The 19670-nt window shown below is 40.7% G+C and overlaps 1 protein-coding gene across 1 annotated transcript in view; it reads left to right on the top strand.

The window, feature by feature from the left end:
- YIPF7 (Yip1 domain family member 7) overlaps window positions 1–18709 on the top strand; it is a 34682-nt gene extending 15973 nt beyond the window's left edge. Inside the window, exons 4-6 of the mRNA XM_067468789.1 lie at window positions 434–579; window positions 8046–8227; window positions 17601–18709. Of these exons, the coding sequence (XP_067324890.1) occupies window positions 434–579; window positions 8046–8227; window positions 17601–17763 (491 nt within the window). The 3' untranslated portion in view covers window positions 17764–18709. The remainder of the gene's footprint in view (window positions 1–433; window positions 580–8045; window positions 8228–17600) is intronic.
- Window positions 18710–19670: the final 961 nt, after the last annotated feature.

The following is a 19670-nucleotide window of genomic DNA, read 5'->3' on the forward strand; positions in this document are numbered from 1 at the left end:
CTTTCAACAGACATCCCAGACTAGACTATTTTGTATTGTCTTTGCTCTCAAAAACAAAGGTTGGCCTTGGGACTTTTAAACTGCTTGCATTTCAAACTGGCTATCAGAAATGTTTTGATTTGTTTTAAATTGTGTTTTATTTCTTTTCTAATCCGTTATGCACCACCTTTGCCCCTAGTGGGCTTAGAGGTAATAAAACCATATTTTATTAGACAAATAAAAAAATAAATCTTCTGATTCATAACTGCTTAATCAATAATTCCCAATTTGGAGTCCAAATTAAGTCTTGGCTGCAATGCGACTGTTATTAGAATAATTTGTTTACCACTAGCCGGCCGCTTTATTATTTGGGGACTCAAGATACCAGATGAAGTGTTATGCCAATGTTTTCCCTTAGGATAATAAACCATGTTGAAACTGCTTTCTGTTGCAGAGTTAGGGATCAACTTTGATCACATTTGGCAAAAAACATTAACCGTGCTAAATCCAATGAAGCCGGCAGATGGCAGCATTATGAATGAGACGGATTTAACAGGACCCATGATTTTCTGTTTGGCACTAGGAGGAACACTGCTACTGGTAAGCTTCAGTAGAAATCAGACGCTGTAATAATAAATACCTTTGCCAGTCAGTGATTGTTGAGCTGCCAATAATATAAAGATCTTCTCAGAAGTCATATGAACAGTGGGTCTGATTTAAAAGCCTCTTTGTAAGCTTCACTGGGATATTCTCTTCTTTGTCTACAGCTTTTCTAGCTGAAATAATCTTGGAATGCAACACAAATGGTTTTATCAGAAACAGCTGGCTTTCAGAAGGAATTTATTTAGATTTAAATGAAATTAGGTGCAACAGATTATGGATCAGGACTGCGGCACACAGTCACCATGTGGAAACCAGGGCACTCAGTTATCATGTGGAAATCACTTTTCACCTTGTTCCAACACTGGCTCTCATCCACTTTCCTCTTCGACCTGTTGCCACCATGTGGGATATGTACCATGGCATGCGACAGGGAACGCAAGAGAAGCAATGAATTATAGGAATTATATTCCATTATAGGAAGCAGTCCCTCTTCTATGCTTAGAGCTTGGAAATATTATTTTTGAGATCAAAAATTCCCCACCCAACAAGACCAACGTCAATGTTGGCTGGAGGTTTCTGGGACTTACAATGAAACAAAACCAGTTGCATTCCCAAACTCAGTGTAGGATTATCAACTGGCCAAGAAGAGTGCAGAATCCAAAATCACACCCTCCAACACTCCATCCACATTTTCAGCAGCTTTCAAAACGCCCCAGTTTCTTCTTCCCACTACTATTTCATTCTCAACTTCTTCAATTGCTGCAAAGTGACTTCAGAGTACAAAAATGGTTCGAGTTCCATTAACTCAACTGGGGGAAGTGAAGAGGAGGGGGCAGCATTCTGCTCTTCCCAGGAGGCTTAAGCAAAAACAACACTGCTGAACTATTTTTGAGTGTCTGTGTTTATCCCCATTAATATATTTTGCTACCTTAACCATATTCTGAAGCTGCTTGGCCATATGGGTACTGTTCCATTATCTAGGTGGTGTTGGCGCTCAGCCTGTGATTGTGTTTCAGGATCAGGGTGTCAATGAGGTTCAAGATGAGTTTCAAGACGGCAATGGTTTGGTCAAGGATATTGATGCAGAAAATGACCAGGAGATTCCTGTAGTTTCCCAGGAGAATGTCCCTGAGGGGTGTGGGGATGATAGTGTGCTTAAATTGTTACCAGAGGGTTCCCATGAGAGAGAACAGAAAGTTGGCTGAGCACCTGCAGAAATTAATGAGCAAGTAGATAATGAGCCAAGAGATAGGCGAGAAGAGATTAGCCAAAACAGGAGGGCTGAACAGTGGCTTCGCCGATTGGCCCAGCTTTGACAGAAAACAATAATAAAGCCTCAATTACAGAGAAACCTGTTTCTGACCACTAGTGACCTAGCTAATGAGGCAATAAAAGTCTCAGCTTTGGAATGTGTAGTCAGATGAAGCATCGTTTAGAATCACGCCAAGTTATTATCCTTGTTTCAGGGAAGCTCTGCTTTGAAGATTCATTTTAAGGTATTTCTTGTGTCATGGTTTTTGATTCCTGGATTTACTGATTGCTCATCCAAGCCTTGGATCAATATATTCCTGTGTTTCTGGATTATATTAGAAAAGTGTGGACTTTGCTTTATGGACTTTGCTGAACTCTACCTTGGATTAATTTGCTCCTGCTTATCTTCTTACCTAATTGGACTTGCCTATTCCCTTTAAGTAGTTTTTATTTAGATGCTTTTTACTTATCTTCAATAAAAGGATTGCTTTCCTATTCAACGTGTGGTGTTTAAAATCAGAGGATTTTTCCTGTCCTGAAGTGCAACGGGCGGACTCCAAAAGGGAGCTTAGACAGATAAAGATAGTCCATTTTATGGAGGGGGTGTTGAAGGAGGAAAATCACTTTCCCTATTTCTGCTGGTTATTTCCTCCCCCCCCCCCCCTTCCCATATCTTAAATTATGTTTTTTTCAACAACAGTGGTATGGGTGGGGGGAATAACAGGAAAACGGGGGAAACAGTTCAACTCCTTCAACCCTGTTTTCTCTGTAAAATGGGCTTTCCTCTGTCTAGCATTCCCTTGTGGCCTCCACCCAGATAATGGAACATTGCTACCATATGTGTTCTCATCTGTGGGATTGAAAAAGAAAGGCCATTTCACCTCTGAAATCATTGTTAGGTTGTTGTGTACATAAACCAGAAAGCAGGGGTTGTTATCAGGATCTTTATTTATTTATTTACTAGAGGTCACCTGTACTCCTCCCGTGAAACATTTCTATCTAAGAAAGATCCCCCCCCCCCCCCAACACCAAAAGAGTCTTTCCAGAATTGGGGAATACCACATTTTATAGCAGCACAGTGCAACCTGCACAGGATTGGGAGGTGTTGGAAATGGCCTGCCAACTCTTAATCCCTGCCCTTTTTTCAATGCTAGTGATGTCATAGTGTCATCTACCACACACGAGGCTGCATATTCATGCAGGTGGTCCAGAGCAGGCTGTACAGGTAGTCCCCGAGTTACAAACAGCAGACATACAAATGACTCATAGTTAAGAGCAGGGGTGAGACAACAGGAAGTGAGAGAAATCTACACCTAGGAAGGGAAATTCACTCCTGGATGAGCTGTCATGGGGAAAAGGCATCTCAGCTGAAGCTTTATCACCAATCCTTATTTCCACAACAACCCAATTTTTTCAAAATTCACTATCACAAAGACAGAAGATCAGGTGAAATCTTCAGAACAGGGGCACAGTTAGCAAAACAAACACCATAGGGATGTTAACCCTTCCCTATGTTATCCAAAGCTAGAAAATAAATATTTGGCTGGAGTTACTGTTAAAAAATGTGTGTATTCTGACTTACATACAAATTCAGCTTAAGAGCTTACCTTATTCATAACTTGGGCACTGCCTGTGTAGCAAGTGCTACTCAAAAGTGCTGGTCCTTGGGCCTTTAGCTATCTTTAGCTACCAGAGTCATTTTCCTGGTCCCAGAGCCCAATACGGGTGGAGAAGGGTCCTGCCTCAACACTCTAGAGCAGTGGTTCTCAACCTTCCTAATGCCGCAACCCCTTAATACAGTTTCTCACATTGTGCTGACCCCCAACCAAAAAATTATTTTCATTGCTACTTCATAACTGTCATTTTGGTTAATGTTATGAATCACAATGTAAATATCTGATATGCAGGATGTATTTTCATTCACTGGACCAAATTTGGCACAAATACCTGATACGTCCATATTTGAATACTGGTGTGGATGGGTGGTGGTGGGGGGGGGGGGAATTGATTTTGTCATTTAGGAGTTGTAGTTTCTGGGATTTATAGTCAACCTACAATCAAAGAACATTCTGAACTCCACCAACGATGGAATTGAACCAAAATTGGCACAAAGAAATCCCATGACCAACAGAAATTACTGGAAAGGTTTGGTGGACCTTGAGTTTTGGAGTTGTAGTTCACCTACATCCAGAGAGCTGTGGACTCAAACAATGATGGATCTGGATCAAACTTGGCACAAATACTCAATGTGTCCAAATGTGAATACTGATGGAGTTTGGGGGAAATAGACCTTAACTTTTGGAAGTTGTAGTTGCTGGGATTTATAGTTCACCTACAATCACAGAGCATTCTGAACCCCACCAATTATAGAATTGGAACAAAATTTTCACACAGAACCTCCATGGCAAACAGAAAATATTGTGTTTTCTGATGGTCTTTGACGACCCCTCTGGCACCTCCTCAAGACCCCCTCGGGGGTCCCGACCCCCAGGTTGAGAAATGCTGCTCTAGAGTCTAGGAGCAATCCTACCACATTTCAGTCTTACTGGACCTTTCTGGATGCAAGGAATGTCTTCTTTTTTTTCAATTGGACCCATGCATGGAGTATGGTGAATGGGCTGAAAATCTGACTTTATATGTTCCTAACATTATTTTCCTTCTCTCCTATTTACTTCCCAGTCCCTTCTTTATTTCACCAAACCTTTCTCCTCTATGAGGCAGTATATCAAAGGGAGTTTTCATTTAGCCTCTGTGTTACCTCCCTCTGCCCCTGGCAGCAATTTGTTAATCGGAGATAAAGCTGCTAAGTGTGGCCATGCCGATTAATCAAATACTCTGAGACAAACAAGTTAAAATATTAGGTGATTACTGATGGCATTGCGTTTATGTACGACATCTGTAGAAAATATTGAGGATCAAACCTCCTTGCCCAAATTGAAAATGCTAAACCTATTGAAAACCTTTAATGACTGTAGAAGTAGTTGATAGTAATCTGTTACACTAATGGCATTATGCGCCGGCAACATGTCAGCAGCAATCTTGGAAGCGCTGAAAATATGAGTGTTCATAATGGCAGTTGCCCATTCATTTTATTTTAGACACAACCTTTTGCCTCATAATTTCATGATAGGCTTGTTTGTGAGCCTGTAATAACAAACATGAAGCATTAATTCCACAACCCCAGCCATTATAGTATAGTGCCAGTGTGGGATACTAGTTGGAGTGTTGGGAGATCTAAGTTCTTGAACTTACTGAGTTCATGGGGTGACCTTGGGCATGTCTTACTTTCTCCACTTAAGAAATCTTCCTCATTGTTAGGATAAAATGGCGGGGAGGAGAGCTTTAAATTCCAACCTGAGCTCATTGGAGGGGGAGAAATATGACCATTGTATCTGATACATTCCAAGATCTTCCTGCCCACGAAACTGGGGATAATAGTGGACATTTATTAAATTATTATTATTATTAAACTTTATTTATACCCTGCCACCATCTCCCCTCAGGGACTTGGGGTGGCTAACATGAGGCCAAGCCCAACAGATACAATAAACAAATAAGATACCTACAGCAAATAATAATTAAAATTAAGTCAAAATAGAAATTAAATACAGCAATAAAACAATAAGATACAAACAATAAAAGGAAATTAACAGAATGGGATATAACACTGGGTATAAAGTAAAAAATAAGATTAGGGATAAGGAGTTAATCAGAATGGGCTGAGTCAAGATGCGAAGATAAAAACAAGGCAAGATAGGATAACGTAAGCAATTTAACTCATGGGTGATACCAGAGGGACAAGCTATGGGGTTTAGTTCCTTGCTAGGAATAAGGTGAGGTGCATCAAGAGGACGAGTATATGCTGGGACAGTCATAGTATGGGGATTATTGTCCATTCATCAAAAGCAAGGCGGAACAGCCAAGTTTTCAAGCTTTTCCTAAAAGCCGACAAGGTGGGAGCTAGCCTAATCTCCCCAGGTAGTTAGTTCCAAAGCCGGGGTGCCACCACCAAGAAGGTTCTCTCCCTAGTCCCCACAAGCCATGCTTGCGATGGAGGTGGGAGCAAGAGGAGAACCTCCCTAGAAGATCGAAGGGGTCGAGCAGGTTCGTAGAAGGAAATGCAGTCGCGAAGATAAGCGGGTCTCAAACTGTTCAGGTCTTTGTAGGTGATCACATTTGAGCTGGAATTGCACTGGAGGACTGGGAAGTAAATAGGAGAGAAGGAAAATAATTGTGCCGTCGTGCCTGGGGGCTATTATTCTTAATGAAGGAGGGATGGACGTGGCATCTTTCCCCAGGGGATTGCTTCTTGCCTTCCTATAGGAAACTGGAACTCCCAAAAACCCAAAATGCTGTAAATAACTCAAAATAAGTTTTATTGATCACAAAGAGTTATTTCTTTAAAGCAATAATCTGGAAATTTCAGAGGGGTGAAGAAAAATATACGTTACAGTCTCAGTTAGTCCTGGGTCCAAGGTGTTTGAAGCTGAGAAGCCTTTCCAAGTTTCCTCTTTCCTCAATGGCTGTGAATGCCGGAGCAAACCACAACCCCAGTTCAGGTGGCCTATGTTTGAAGACTCAGGATCTTCCTTTGGTGCCAAAAGAACCGGTTTGAAGGCGCTTGAGACTTCCAATGTCATTCAGGTTGGTCTGAACATGAAGCACAAGTCTCAAGGGTAAAAAAACCTCAGTACTGGTGCTGACAGGTAATTTAAATCAGAGTCTTTTAGAGTCAAGTCTCTTACTCATGTCCATCTGGTAGAAACTCTGATGGCAGAATGAATAGAAAGGAAGCACTCCCCTCCTGCAGGAAGAGGTGGCGCCAAACAGTACTGATTGACAGCTATAAGTAACCAATCCATACAACTATACATAAGCAGGGTAAAAAGGGGAGGATTAAGCATGATACAACAGTTAAAATCTTGCAACTAATAGTTCTACACATAGGTGGCGCCACTCGCGCCGTCACAATAATGTTGGGAACATATAAAGTCAGACTTTTGCCCCATTAATCGTACTCCATGTATGGATCCAGTTGAAAAAAAGACATTCCTTGCATCCAAAATAGTCCATAGAATTCCATAGAATGGCACTGGAGGACTTACCGATAGGCCAGCAAACACCTCCAAGGATGCAGGGGTAATATTTGTAAGTTAATCCATGGATATAAAATCTGTGGTTACTGTAATTATAGCTACGCATAAATAAACACTATGCATCTTCTACTTGAAAATAAGTCCTACCGAGTTTAATAGCATTCTATGTAGGACTGCAGGCAAAGAACCCACAAAAATAAGTAACACATTGATGAAATCAAAATATAAATGGACAGTAACAATGTTAATTAAAAATGCTCATATTTTAAATTGGTCATGAAGCATAAATACATGAAACAACCTAAAATATAGGTATTTATCTGTACCAAGTTGGCAGCTACCTGTACTTGATTCAGTCTGTTGATCTCAGCTTTGTGTACCCTGTCAAATAATATTTCCAAAGTTTATGGCCAGAATCCTATATGGGCATCATGCTACCATAAAAATAGTTCAAGCAGTTGCACTTTCTAAGGAGATTGCTAGTTCTGGCAATGATTCTTCAAATACACACCCAGAGTGTCTTGTATCTCACTGTAGACTGGGTAACTTGGGAGCTGTTTGTTCATTGTGTAGTGTGCAGACTCAGAATGCAATTGTGAATCCTGATGTGTCCATATATTAAACATTACCCTAGAAGTGTATAAAACCTTAGCCAAAGTGGTTGGCTGGGTGGTTGTTTCATTTTTGTTTGCTTTGAAAATAGACATATCAGATATCACCCATAAAGAAGATTTGCTTCCCAGACTTTAGTTTCCATCAAGTTTCTTTTTCTTGATTTATTTCTGCAGCCTGTTTTATTTTGTTTGTATTACCCTTCAGTCTTGTCAAGCATGTTGTATTTTTCCCGATTAACTACTTTTCCTCCTTATTTTGAGTAGTATAAAGCCACTTGTCTATACATTCAGTATAAATTCAAAAATAATGTTAATAGTGTGGATAACATTCTATTACATAGGACTAAATGCATTTACTTCTATCAGCTCCTACTGTGTTTATACTTCTATTGGCAATAATTAAAATAACCATAATGCTGAATAAGGGGGACTGCTCCACTTCTTTACCAGCTCCTCCACAATCAATACAGTGACACTGTCCTATCTTTGTTCGTCTCCACAGGCAGGAAAAGTTCACTTTGGCTACGTTTATGGCATGAGTGCTATTGGGTGCATAGGGATCCATGCTTTGCTGAACCTGATGAGCCTAGCAAGTGTTTCCTATGGGTGTGTGGCAAGTGTGCTAGGTTACTGCCTGCTGCCCATGGTGATACTATCCTCCTACGCAATATTTTTCTCTCTACAGTAAGTACTGTCAACTGGAATACTGACTGGTAAGGAAAGGGTCTTTATATGAAACTAGCTGTACCCACCACACGTTGCTGTGACCAATCTTCCCTCCCTCTTTCTCTCCTTCTTTCCCTTCTTCCTTTGTTCCCTCTTTCTTTCCTTCCTTCCCTTTTTTCTTTCCTTCTCCCCTTCCTTCCTTCTCTATCTCCTCCCTTCCTCCCCCCTTTTGCTTTCCCTCACTCTTTCTCTTCTTCCTTCCTTCTCTAACTCTTTCCTTCCTTCCTTCTCTCTTTCCTTATTTCTTTCCTTCCCTCTTTCTCTCCTTCTTTCTTTACTTCTTTCTTTCTTGCTGTCCTTCCTTCCCTTCCTTCCCTTCCTCTTTACTTCCTTACCTTTTTTCTGTATCGTCATTTAGCTTTTTTGGGTATTAAGTCCTTTCCACTCTTTTGGAGGGGGGTGGGTGTGATTTTATGAGTGATGGTCACTCGATGGTCTGTTAGGGGTGTCGTGTCCAAATTTCATGTCAATTCACCCAGTGGTTTTTGAGTTATGTTAATCCCACAAACAAATGTTCCATTTTTATTTATATAGATGTACTGAAACAGACAGGCAAAATATTTTATTTATTTTATTTATTTATTTATATCATTTTACCCCGCCCATATCAGCCCCAGGGCGGAAATAACAGACCAATTAAGCGTGGAGGGCTAAACATGCACACATAAAAAAACAAATACTGAAGATCTGTTTACTTCTGCACTTTGCTTCTCACCTAGATTCAAAAGTACTGGTAAACACCTTTTGTCCCCTAGTAAGTGTTTATCTCCTGTATATACTGCTTAGAGGTAGACTGTCTCCTGTATGGGAAAGTTCCATTTAGTTAATACAGCTAACCAGCAGGGTATGCAATGCAATGTTGCAAAGAATCCCCCATCCCCTCCAGGGAATACAATATTCTTGTTTGGGGATACAACCAGCTTTATGCTAGAATAATAACTTTTAACTTCACGGGATTTTCCCCTCAACTCTTATCCCTGACCTAGGATATCAATGATAAACTTTTAGAGAACCGGGCATTTCAATCCCCTCCCCTTCATCTGTCTTTTATTTTATTTTCCTCCAATCATCCAGAGAGGCCCTGCTCTCAATCCCACCAGCCCCGCAGGTGCGATTGGTGGGGACGAGAGAGCCTTTTCGGTGGTGGCCCCTCGACTTTGGAACTCACTCCCTAAAAGACATCAGACAGGCTCCAACCCTGGCAGTCTTCAGGAGGAGCTTGAAGACGTGGCTGTTCCAGTGCGCCTTCCCGGAATAATGATCCCATAGCACTTTGTCCTCTAAAGCACTTTACATTTCTTTAGGTCTGCTCGTATGCCCTTCCACAAACACTACTATCACCTTCTCGCTCATGTCCCAGCATCATTTCCAATTTTAATTTTACATTTGGCCTTCCCACTGTTTCTAATTGTGTGTTGTCTTATTGATAATGTTGTATATTTTATTGTCTATGCTTTTTATTTTTTATTTTAATTACTTGTGTTGTTGTTTTATTGCTTGTATTGTTGTATTTGGGCTCGACCTCATGTAAGCCGCACCGAGTCCCTTGGGGAGATGGTAGCGGGGTACAAATAAAGTGTTGTTATTATTATTATTATTATTATTATTATTTCTTTCATCCGTGATGCCACTTACCATCCTGTGTCATTCTAGCATCCTGGTTCTCAACCTCTTTTAGCCATAGACATAAGCCCTATACAAACCTTAGATGAGATGATAATAATAATAATAATAATAATAATAATAATAATAATAATATAATAATAATAATAATAATAATACAGTTTATTTATATTCCGCTCTATCTCCCTGAGGGGACTCAGAGTGGATTATAACTTACACTGACTTTAATAGGCAAACATTCAATGCCTTTAATACAGCAGAATAACAATGACATTCAAAGGTAAAGGCTTCCCCTTTCATCTCTGGCTTTCTGGAGGCGGTGCTCAACTCTAGCCATGGGGAGGGGCTCTTGTTCCATTTCCAAGCCGAGGAATCTGTTGTCCATAGAGGCCTCCTGGTCATGCTTGCTAGCATAGCTGCATGGGCACCTTTATTACCTTCCCACTGAAGCAGTTCCTATTGATCTACTCACATTTGCATGCTTTTGAACTGCTAGGTTGGTAGGAGCTGGGGCTAACCGTGGGAGCTCACCCCAACTCACAGCTTCAGAGTGTCAATCTTTAGGTCAGTAGATTCAACAGTTGAACGGTTTAATCCGTTGCACCACTGCGCCCCCATAAATACAACTACATAAATACATACGTAACCTTGATTTTGCCATTTTATATAAGAGGCACTATTTACAACACCACTGTATATAACAGTGAGCAGCCACGAATTTTGGCATCCCCAAGGAGTTGTGGAACCAAATGCAGTGAACAACCAAATCCAGTGAACACAAGGGCTCAATGTACTTAGGGAAGAAAGCACATTAGTCCAGTCTTTCAGCTGTTATTCATCTCATGTGGGGAGGGAGGTTCTGAAGGAAAACTGTTGAATCTGCTGACCTAAAGGTTGGCACTTTGAAACCGTGAGTGAGGGTGAGCTCCCACGGTTAGTCCTAGCTCCTACCAACCTAGCAGTTCAAAAGCATGCAAATGTGAGTAGATCAATAGGAACTGCTTCGGTGGGAAGGTAATGAAGGTGCCCATGCAGCTATGCTGGCAAGCATGACCAGGAGGTGTCTACGGACAACAGATTCCTTGGCTTGGAAATCATAGAATCATAGAATCAAAGAGTTGGAAGAGACCTCATGGGCCATCCAGTCCAACCCCCTGCCAAGAAGCAGGAATAATTGCATTCAAATCACCCCTGACAAATGGCCATCCAGCCTCTGCTTAAAAGCTTCCAAAGAAGGAGCCTCCACCACACTCTGGGGCAGAGAGTTCCACTGCTGAACGGCTCTCACAGTCAGGAAGTTCTTCTTAATGTTCAGATGGAATCTCCTCTCTTGTAGTTTGAAGCCATTGTTCCGCGTCCTAGTCTCCAAGGAAGCAGAAAACAAGCTTGCTCCCTCCTCCCTGTGGCTTCCTCTCACATATTTATACATGGCTATCATATCTCCTCTCAGCCTTCTCTTCTTCAGGCTAAACATGCCCAGTTCCCTAAGCCGCTCCTCATAGGGCTTGTTCTCCAGACCCTTGATCATTTTAGTCGCCCTCCTCTGGACACATTCCAGCTTGTCAATATCTCTCTTGAATTGTGGTGCCCAGAATTGGACACAATATTCCAGATGTGGTCTAACCAAAGCAGAATACAGGGGTAGCATTACTTCCTTAGATCTAGACACTATGCTCCTATTGATGCAGGCCAAAATCCCATTGGCTTTTTTTGCCGCCACATCACATTGTTGGCTCATGTTTAACTTGTTGTCCACGAGGACTCCAAGATCTTTTTCACACGTACTGCTCTCGAGCCAGGCATCCCCCATTCTGTATCTTTGCATTTCATTTTTTCTGCCAAAGTGGAGTATCTTGCATTTGTCACTGTTGAACTTCATTTTGTTAGTTTTGGCCCATCTCTCTACTCTGTCAAGATCGTTTTGAATTCTGCTCCTGTCCTCTGGACTATTGGCTATCCCTCCCAATTTGGTGTCATCTGCAAACTTGATGATCATGCCTTCTAGCCCTTCATCTAAGTCATTAATAAAGATGTTGAACAGGACCGGGCCCAGGACGGAAACCTGCGGCACTCCACTTGTCACTTCTTTCCAAGATGAAGAGGAAGCATTAGTGAGCACTCTCTGTGCTTGTCCACTTAACCAATTACAGATCCACCTCACCGTAGTTTTGCCTAGCCCACATTGGACTAGTTTCCTTGCCAGAAGGTCATGGGGGACCTTGTCGAAGGCCTTACTGAAATCCAGGTACGCTACATCCACGGCATTCCCCGCATCTACCCAGCTTGTAGCTCTATCGAAGAAAGAGATCAGATTAGTCTGGCATGACTTGTTTTTGATAAATCCATGTTGACTATTAGCGATGACTGCATTTGTTTCTAAGTGTTTGCAGACTGCTTCCTTAACAATCTTTTCCAGAATCTTGCCCAGTATCGACGTGAGGCTGACCGGACGGTAGTTGTTTGGGTCATCCTTTTTTCCCTTTTTGAAGATTGGGACCACATTGGCCCTCCTCCAATCTGCTGGAACTTCTCCCGTTCTCCAAGAACTCTCAAAGATGGTTGCCAATGGTTCCGAAATGACTTCCGCTAGTTCCTTCAATACTCTGGGGTGTAGTTGATCTGGCCCTGGGGACTTGAACTCATTAAGAGCGGCCAGGTATTCCTGGACGACTTCTTTCCCAATTTGGGGTTGGATGTCCTCCAATCCCTCATCCACTCCATCTTGCTGAGGTTGAAGACTCTCTTTTTGTGAGAAGACTGAGGCAAAGAAGGCATTAAGTAGTTCTACCTTTTCCCTATCCCCTGTCAGCATTGCCCCATCTTCTCCTCGAAGAGGTCCTATCGCCTCCTTGTTTTTCCTTTTTCTACTGACATAAGAATAGAAGCCCTTTTTATTGTTTTTAATGTCCCTGGCAAGTCTGAGCTCGTTTTTTGCTTTAGCCTTGCGGACCTTTTCCCTACAGGTGTTGGCTATTTGTTTGAATTCTTCTTTGGTGATTTCTCCCTTTTTCCACTTCTTGTGCATGTCTCTTTTTTGTCTTAGCACAGTTAGAAGTTCTTTGGACATGCATTCTGGCTTCTTTGCACTTGTCCTATTTTTTCTCTTTGTTGGCACGGTTTGCAATTGCGCCTTGAGTATTTCACTCTTGAGAAATTCCCATCCATCCGTAACTCCCTTGTCTTTTAGTATCTGTGTCCACGGAATGCTGCTCAGCGTTTCCTTCATTTTTTGGAAATCAGCTCTCCTAAAGTCCAAAATGCGGGTTTGACTTGTCTTAGTTTCGGCCTTTCTTTGTACCTCAAATTGCAGGAGCACATGGTCACTTGCCCCTAAGGATCCTACCACTTCGACCGCATCGATCAGGTCCTCCACATTTGTTAGGATGAGATCAAGAGTAGCCAATCCCCTTGTTGCCTCTTCTACCTTCTGGACCATGAAATTGTCTGCAAGGCAAGCGAGGAATTTGTTGGACCTTGTACTCTTGGCCGAGTTTGTTTTCCAGCAAATATCGGGATAGTTGAAATCGCCCATGACTACTACATCTCTTCTCTGTGCCTGTTTGGTCAACTGTTGGCAGAAGACTTCATCAAGTTCTTCCTCCTGGCTTGGGGGTCTGTAGTAGACGCCTACAATGACATCTTTTTGAGTCCCAGTTCCCTTGATTCTTATCCAGATGATTTCAAGCTGGTTTCCCAGATTGCTGTCTTGAATCTCTTCTGCAGCATAAGAGTTTTTGACATATAAGGCTACTCCACCTCCTCTCCCCTTTGTTCGGTTTCTGTGAAAGAGGTTATACCCCTCGATATCTACATTCCAGCGATAGGAGTCATCCCACCAGGTTTCAGTGATGGCTATGGTATCATATTTGTGGTGTTGTGCTAAAAGTTGGAGTTCGTCTTGTTTATTTCCCATGCTCTGTGCATTAGTGTAAAGACATGTGAGCCCCTGGGATCTTCCCTTGAGCTGTTTAATTGGGATTATTGTGCTTTTGGTACTTGGTCCTTGTTGTGTTTGTGCAGCCCTCCATTTAGCCTTCTGGCGATTCTCAGACATTATGGGTAAAGTAGTGTTCGGAAGGCTGTTGTCCCCCTCCCCCGGTGGACCTAGTTTAAAGTGCGTCTAATGAGGTTTGCGAGTCTGTGAGCAAAAAGGTGTTTTCCTACTTGTGTGAGATGCACCCCATCCCTTGCCAGTAGGCCATCCTCCTGGAAAAGCAGGCCATGGTCGAGGAAGCCAAAGCGTTCCTCTTGACACCATTTTCTAAATGGAACAAGAGCACCTTTTGTCAGAGATGGATAAATGAAATCACAGATTTTCATCCTGTGGATACAGGGATCACACCGTGCATACATATGAACATGCACACAACCCATACTTGTGTGTGTGTGCATGCACACATGCACATATAAGTAATACCTAAGAAATTATTTGGCCACAATATGTGGGGATATTGCTGTTCCTCTTGAAAATGCATGTATTTCTTTCCTGCCACTACTCAGTTTACAATTAGAAAATAGATTTGCTTTTCATCAATTCAATTTTCAGAGATGCAAAGCATCCACTAAATTGTATTGAGTTTTATCGAACAACAAAGTGGGAATTATGGGAGCTGGAGAAATAGCTCAGGAAACCTGAAGCCAAGAAATTAAAAAATATAGCAGCAGCTGCACATTGTTGTCATTTCCCCTCCTTAAGTGTATTGACTTTATGGTTCACTCCATGTTTCTATTGAGGGGCTAAACCCTATTTATCAATGACCCAACAGTGAAGGTTTATTGATCCCTTGATATGACAATTTCAGGTTTTACTGAAAGGGCCATTCATTGTCTTTTTTCTGCACCAATAAGCATGTCCGATTGATATTAATTGGCTAATCGTTTTCATTTCAAATGTAGTCCACTGGTATTTTTTTTAAAAAAAGTAGATGGCCATAATGTTGGATGACTATTGCCTATTTTAATAAAAAGCTAAAGAATATCCACTAAAAATAATCACAATTTTAATCAGAATTTTTTGGAACAATAACTGTCTTTCTCACTTCTGTGTGGTGCTTTAAAGTTCTGTATAGCAAAACATGGGAACACAAACACTATTTCAGTCAGAGATATGGAACAATTAACCCTCCAAGTGAGGTTGGACTGCAATTCTCATCATCTTGGCTGGCGGGAGATCGGACTGGAATGCCGGTGGTTTCTCTCAACTCTGTGATTCCATGATTCCATCCTTTACCCCATGTTGACCAGAAATCATGGAAATTGAAGATCAACATTACCCAGAAGACCACATGTAATCCATGCCTGGTCTAACATGATGAAGAATATAAGTAGCACTTTATAGCCTCAGTCACTGCTGACTTGTGAGAAGGAGGGGAGGGAAAGCAACCAAAGCAAATTGGCATCCTCGCCATCTCTGTCTCCTGAGATGATAAGATTGACATGGTCCTTCAAACTGCCAACAAATTAAGGACCGGATACAAACTTTAGTGAAAGTATGGTTAGACTTCTTTGTGTATTGTGTGGTGACTCTCCATGCACCTATATGCACAAGGGATGAATGAAATGTAATGCCTCCACCTTCGTAACTCCTCAACAGATAGCAGTACTGGTATGCGGCAGGTACTGGCTTGTTCAGTAGACTCTCCTCTACAGTACCATTTTGGCGGAAAGCCTTAGCATTGAATGGTTGTGTTGTTAAAATGCAAAATATGGAACCCTGTGCAGATGGTCGGTCAATGCAACTTAAGCAACATGCAGTCCTTGAATTTTTGACAGCAGAAGGTGTCACCCTGAAGGGGATTCATCAGAGAATGCAAGCTGTTTATGGTGATTGTATTGATGTGAGTACTGTGCATCACTGAGCAAGTAAATTTAAAGGTGTTGAGGTGGGAACATCCACATTGAGTGACAAACAAAGAGTTGGAGGTCCTGTGACAGAAACCACCGAGTTTCACAAGCAAAAAGTTGACAGATTGGTTCAGGATGATCATCGTATCACTCAGAGAGAAATTTCTTTTCTTTTCTTTTTTTTTTTTTTTTTTTTTTTTGCATAAAATTTTATTAGGTTTTATATAATTACAGCGAAAGAGGTGGAATAATATGAGAAGATAGGAAAGTAGGAAAATACCGAAAGAGGAAGAACGAAAAAAGAGAAAAAAAAATATGTAAAAAGATAAAAAAAAAAAAAGACCAATAATAATAAAAAAAATACAAAAATTATAAAAAAAGAAAAAGAAAAATTACAAAAAAAAGATGGTGATGGACTTCCTTCTGATTCAACTCGATGCAAAAATTTTCTTTTACTATATGTAAATATGTATTAATAAAAAATGATGAGTTCCATGGCTCATCCTCCAAATTTCCTCAGTTCAGTTTATAAAATATTCTGTAATGTTTTTATATAGTCTTCGACTATCGACCAATTTGTTTCTTTAAATGGGATACCTGTATTTCTTTTTAATAAAAATGTTAATCTGTCCATGTCCTTTATTTCATTTATCTTGTTGATCCAATTGACTTTTTCTGGTATTTCTTTCTGCTTCCAAACTTTAGCAAAGACGATTCTAGCGGCCGTTGTGAGATATATGAGAGAAAGAGAGAAATTTCAAGCAAAATTGGCGTTTCACAGGAACATGTGGGCCACATTATTGCTATGCTTGGCTATCGGAAGTTCTGTGCATGATGGGTTGTGGAAACAGTGTCGACTTCTTCTGTGACGGCTTCAGAAAACTTGTTCATTGTTGGCAGAAATGTATCCAATTGTCTGGTGATTATGTGGAAAAGTGGAAGTGGTAGTTAAAGAGCACATTCTAAGGATTATTTCTGCATTTGATTTATTAAAATATTCCCATCCAAAACCAAGTAACGAAGGTGGAGGCAATACTTTTCATTCATGTAAGGTGAGTTCAGCACTTGGATAACTCCTTTAAAGTTAAAATTAAAATCCAGTGCCCACTTACCACCCTACTGACCTTGGGCAAGTCTATACTGCAGAATTATGCTGTTTGATGCCACTTTAACTGCCATGACTCAATGCAATTGAATCCTGGGTACTGTCATTTGTTGAGAAAGTAATATCCTTCAACTGAGGAGACTAAAAAGCATTGTAAATCTACAACCCACGATTGGGTTGAACCATGGCTGTTAAAGTGGTGTCAAACCATTAATTCTACAGTGTAAATGTATCCATAGAAATCACCAGTGGAGGGTGGCAGTTAGAAAATACTAAGAGGGAATTCATTATACATTCAGACACACACACCCCACCATAAATACAAATATTATCTGGATGAAGCCATGCCAGTCAAACTGGAATAAAACCAATATCAATGTTTTTGGAAGGCAAGACATGCTATAATTCTACTTTGTGCCATGCAAATATTACATCATGAATCCATTCTCTTTTATCTGCTTCAGGCTTCTGCTTCATGTAGAATGAAAACGCAGAGGTTGTTTGTCATTTGTTCTAACAAATGAGATAGCGGCTTGCTAATTTACTACTTGCTGCTTAGTCTTTTAAAGCTGCAAATTAGGAGGCTGTTTTTCATCCCAAATGAAAAATGTTTTCCAGTCCCTTTGTTTGCATTTGTCTCGTGGCATAGTTGATGCTAGACCCTAGTTATCATTGCTTCTGTGATTAGCAAGAATCTTGAATTGTTTTCACTCTACTGATAAACCACTGATTATTTTTTTACTGTTGATTTTCTTGCAGGGGGACTCTAGGAACTTTGCTAGCCCTGGTCATTATCGGATGGTGTAGTCTGTCAGCCTCCAAAATATTCATTTCTGCTTTGGCTATGGAAGGTCAGCAGTTTCTGGTGGCCTACCCTTGTGCTTTACTCTATGGACTTTTTGCTCTTATGACGGTTTTCTGAGCATCAGCTTTTGACCTGACCATATATAGTAAACTGCAAAGTCAAAGCTACTACTAGATGATCTTTCAAGAAATGTTCCCAGAGTTTTCAATTACTTAGCTTGGAATACATATTTGTTTGGTTTGGAACTATAAATGTATTTTAATTTTATTTGTAATTTTATAAAATGTATTTTAATTTTAAATGAAATATCATTTTTCTTCAGACATTTGTAACCAACTCAGAAGGTTCAGTGGTATTCTGCACATGGGCAACCACGCTCTCTATGTAGGGTTGCCTCTGAAGACTGCTCGGAAGCTTCAATTAGTCCAACGTGCAGCAGCCAGATTACCAACAAGAGCGGGGTACAGGGAGCATACTACTCCTCTGTTACGCCAACTCCACTGGCTGCCAATTAGCTTCTGAGCACAATTCAAAGTGCTGGTGTTAACCTTTAAAGCCCTAAACGACTCCGGCCCAGCTTACCTGTCCGAATGTATTCTCCCCTATGAACCATCGAGATTGCTAAGATTGTCTGGAGGGGCCCTGCTCTCGGTCCCACCGGCCTCACAAGTGCGTCTGGTGGGGATGGGGGACAGGGCCTTCTCGGTGGTGGCCCCTCAACTCTGGAACTCCCTTCCACTGGAGATCAGAACTGCCTCTTCTATCTTGACGTTCAAAAAACAGGTGAAAACTTGGCTCTGGAAATTGGCATTCGAAGAATGAGTCAAGATCCTGTGATATGGATAGATATTGACGAACAATGATTTTATGATGACGACTGACCATTGTAATTATAATTATATGACTGTATATTTATTTTTAATGTTTTAGTGTAATTTGGAATATGACGTTTTTAATTATTGTTTGTGATATTGATGCTGGAAACCGGCCTGAGTCCCTCGAAATGAGGTGAGAAGACTGGTATACAAAACTGCTAAATAAATAAATAATAAATAAATAAATAAATAAACCAGTCACAGATCTATTGAAATCCAGAATATTCTAAGTCAAATTATTCCACCTCTTATGTCATGCAGTTGAGTGCTTTGGAGAGTTGTAACCTAACAGATCTGATTGGAGAGCTGTTCTAAACCATGGTTGATACCAAAGACAACATTTTTCAGAAGAAAGTATAATAAAGTTATCACATATAGTGCCACCATCATGCATACTCCAGAAGGATGCGATGTGCCTGCCTTCTAGTCTTCTATCAACTTACAGAGAGCACATGAATTTCACTGGGTTTTCTCAGAGAAGGAATACTGAGGACTTTATTGCATGAACTCACTAATCGATTATACTCATGCCATTACCAATAATGAATACATACCAGATTGAGTACGACCTATTTTCTGTCAGGCAACTGTGCTGATCTGTCAATTTCAGATCCCACAATCACACATTTGCATATTCTCATAACCTTGCCTTCCCACTCCTATTTTTTTTTAATTTTTTTTAAATTTAGAGCGATTTTGTAATTCCAGCTTTGGAAAACAAACACACAAACAAAGCAAACATGAACATGATAAAATATAAAATAAACAGAAATGGAGAGATTTCGAATGGTGAAGGTAGAAGAGGCAAATAACCTTTCCTAGCATTTATTTATTTATTTACGACATTTATATGCCGCCCTTCTCATTCTGAAGGGGATTCAGAGTGGCTTACAAGTAATATGTAAATACAATATATTATATATATAGCATCACTTTACTGTTGATATGCTAGCACATAGGCAAAAGGAAGGTGATGAGGCCTTCCTTTTGATGATGACGACTGACCATTGTAATTATAATTATATGACTGTATATTTATTTTTAATGTTTTAGTGTAATTTGGAATATGATGTTTTTAATTATTGTTTGTGATATTGATGCTGGAAACCGGCCTGAGTCCCTCGAAATGAGGTGAGAAGACTGGTATAC

The sequence above is a fragment of the Anolis sagrei genome, chromosome 5 (genome assembly GCF_037176765.1).
Source record: "Anolis sagrei isolate rAnoSag1 chromosome 5, rAnoSag1.mat, whole genome shotgun sequence".
Classification (NCBI taxonomy): Eukaryota; Metazoa; Chordata; class Lepidosauria; order Squamata; family Dactyloidae; genus Anolis; species Anolis sagrei.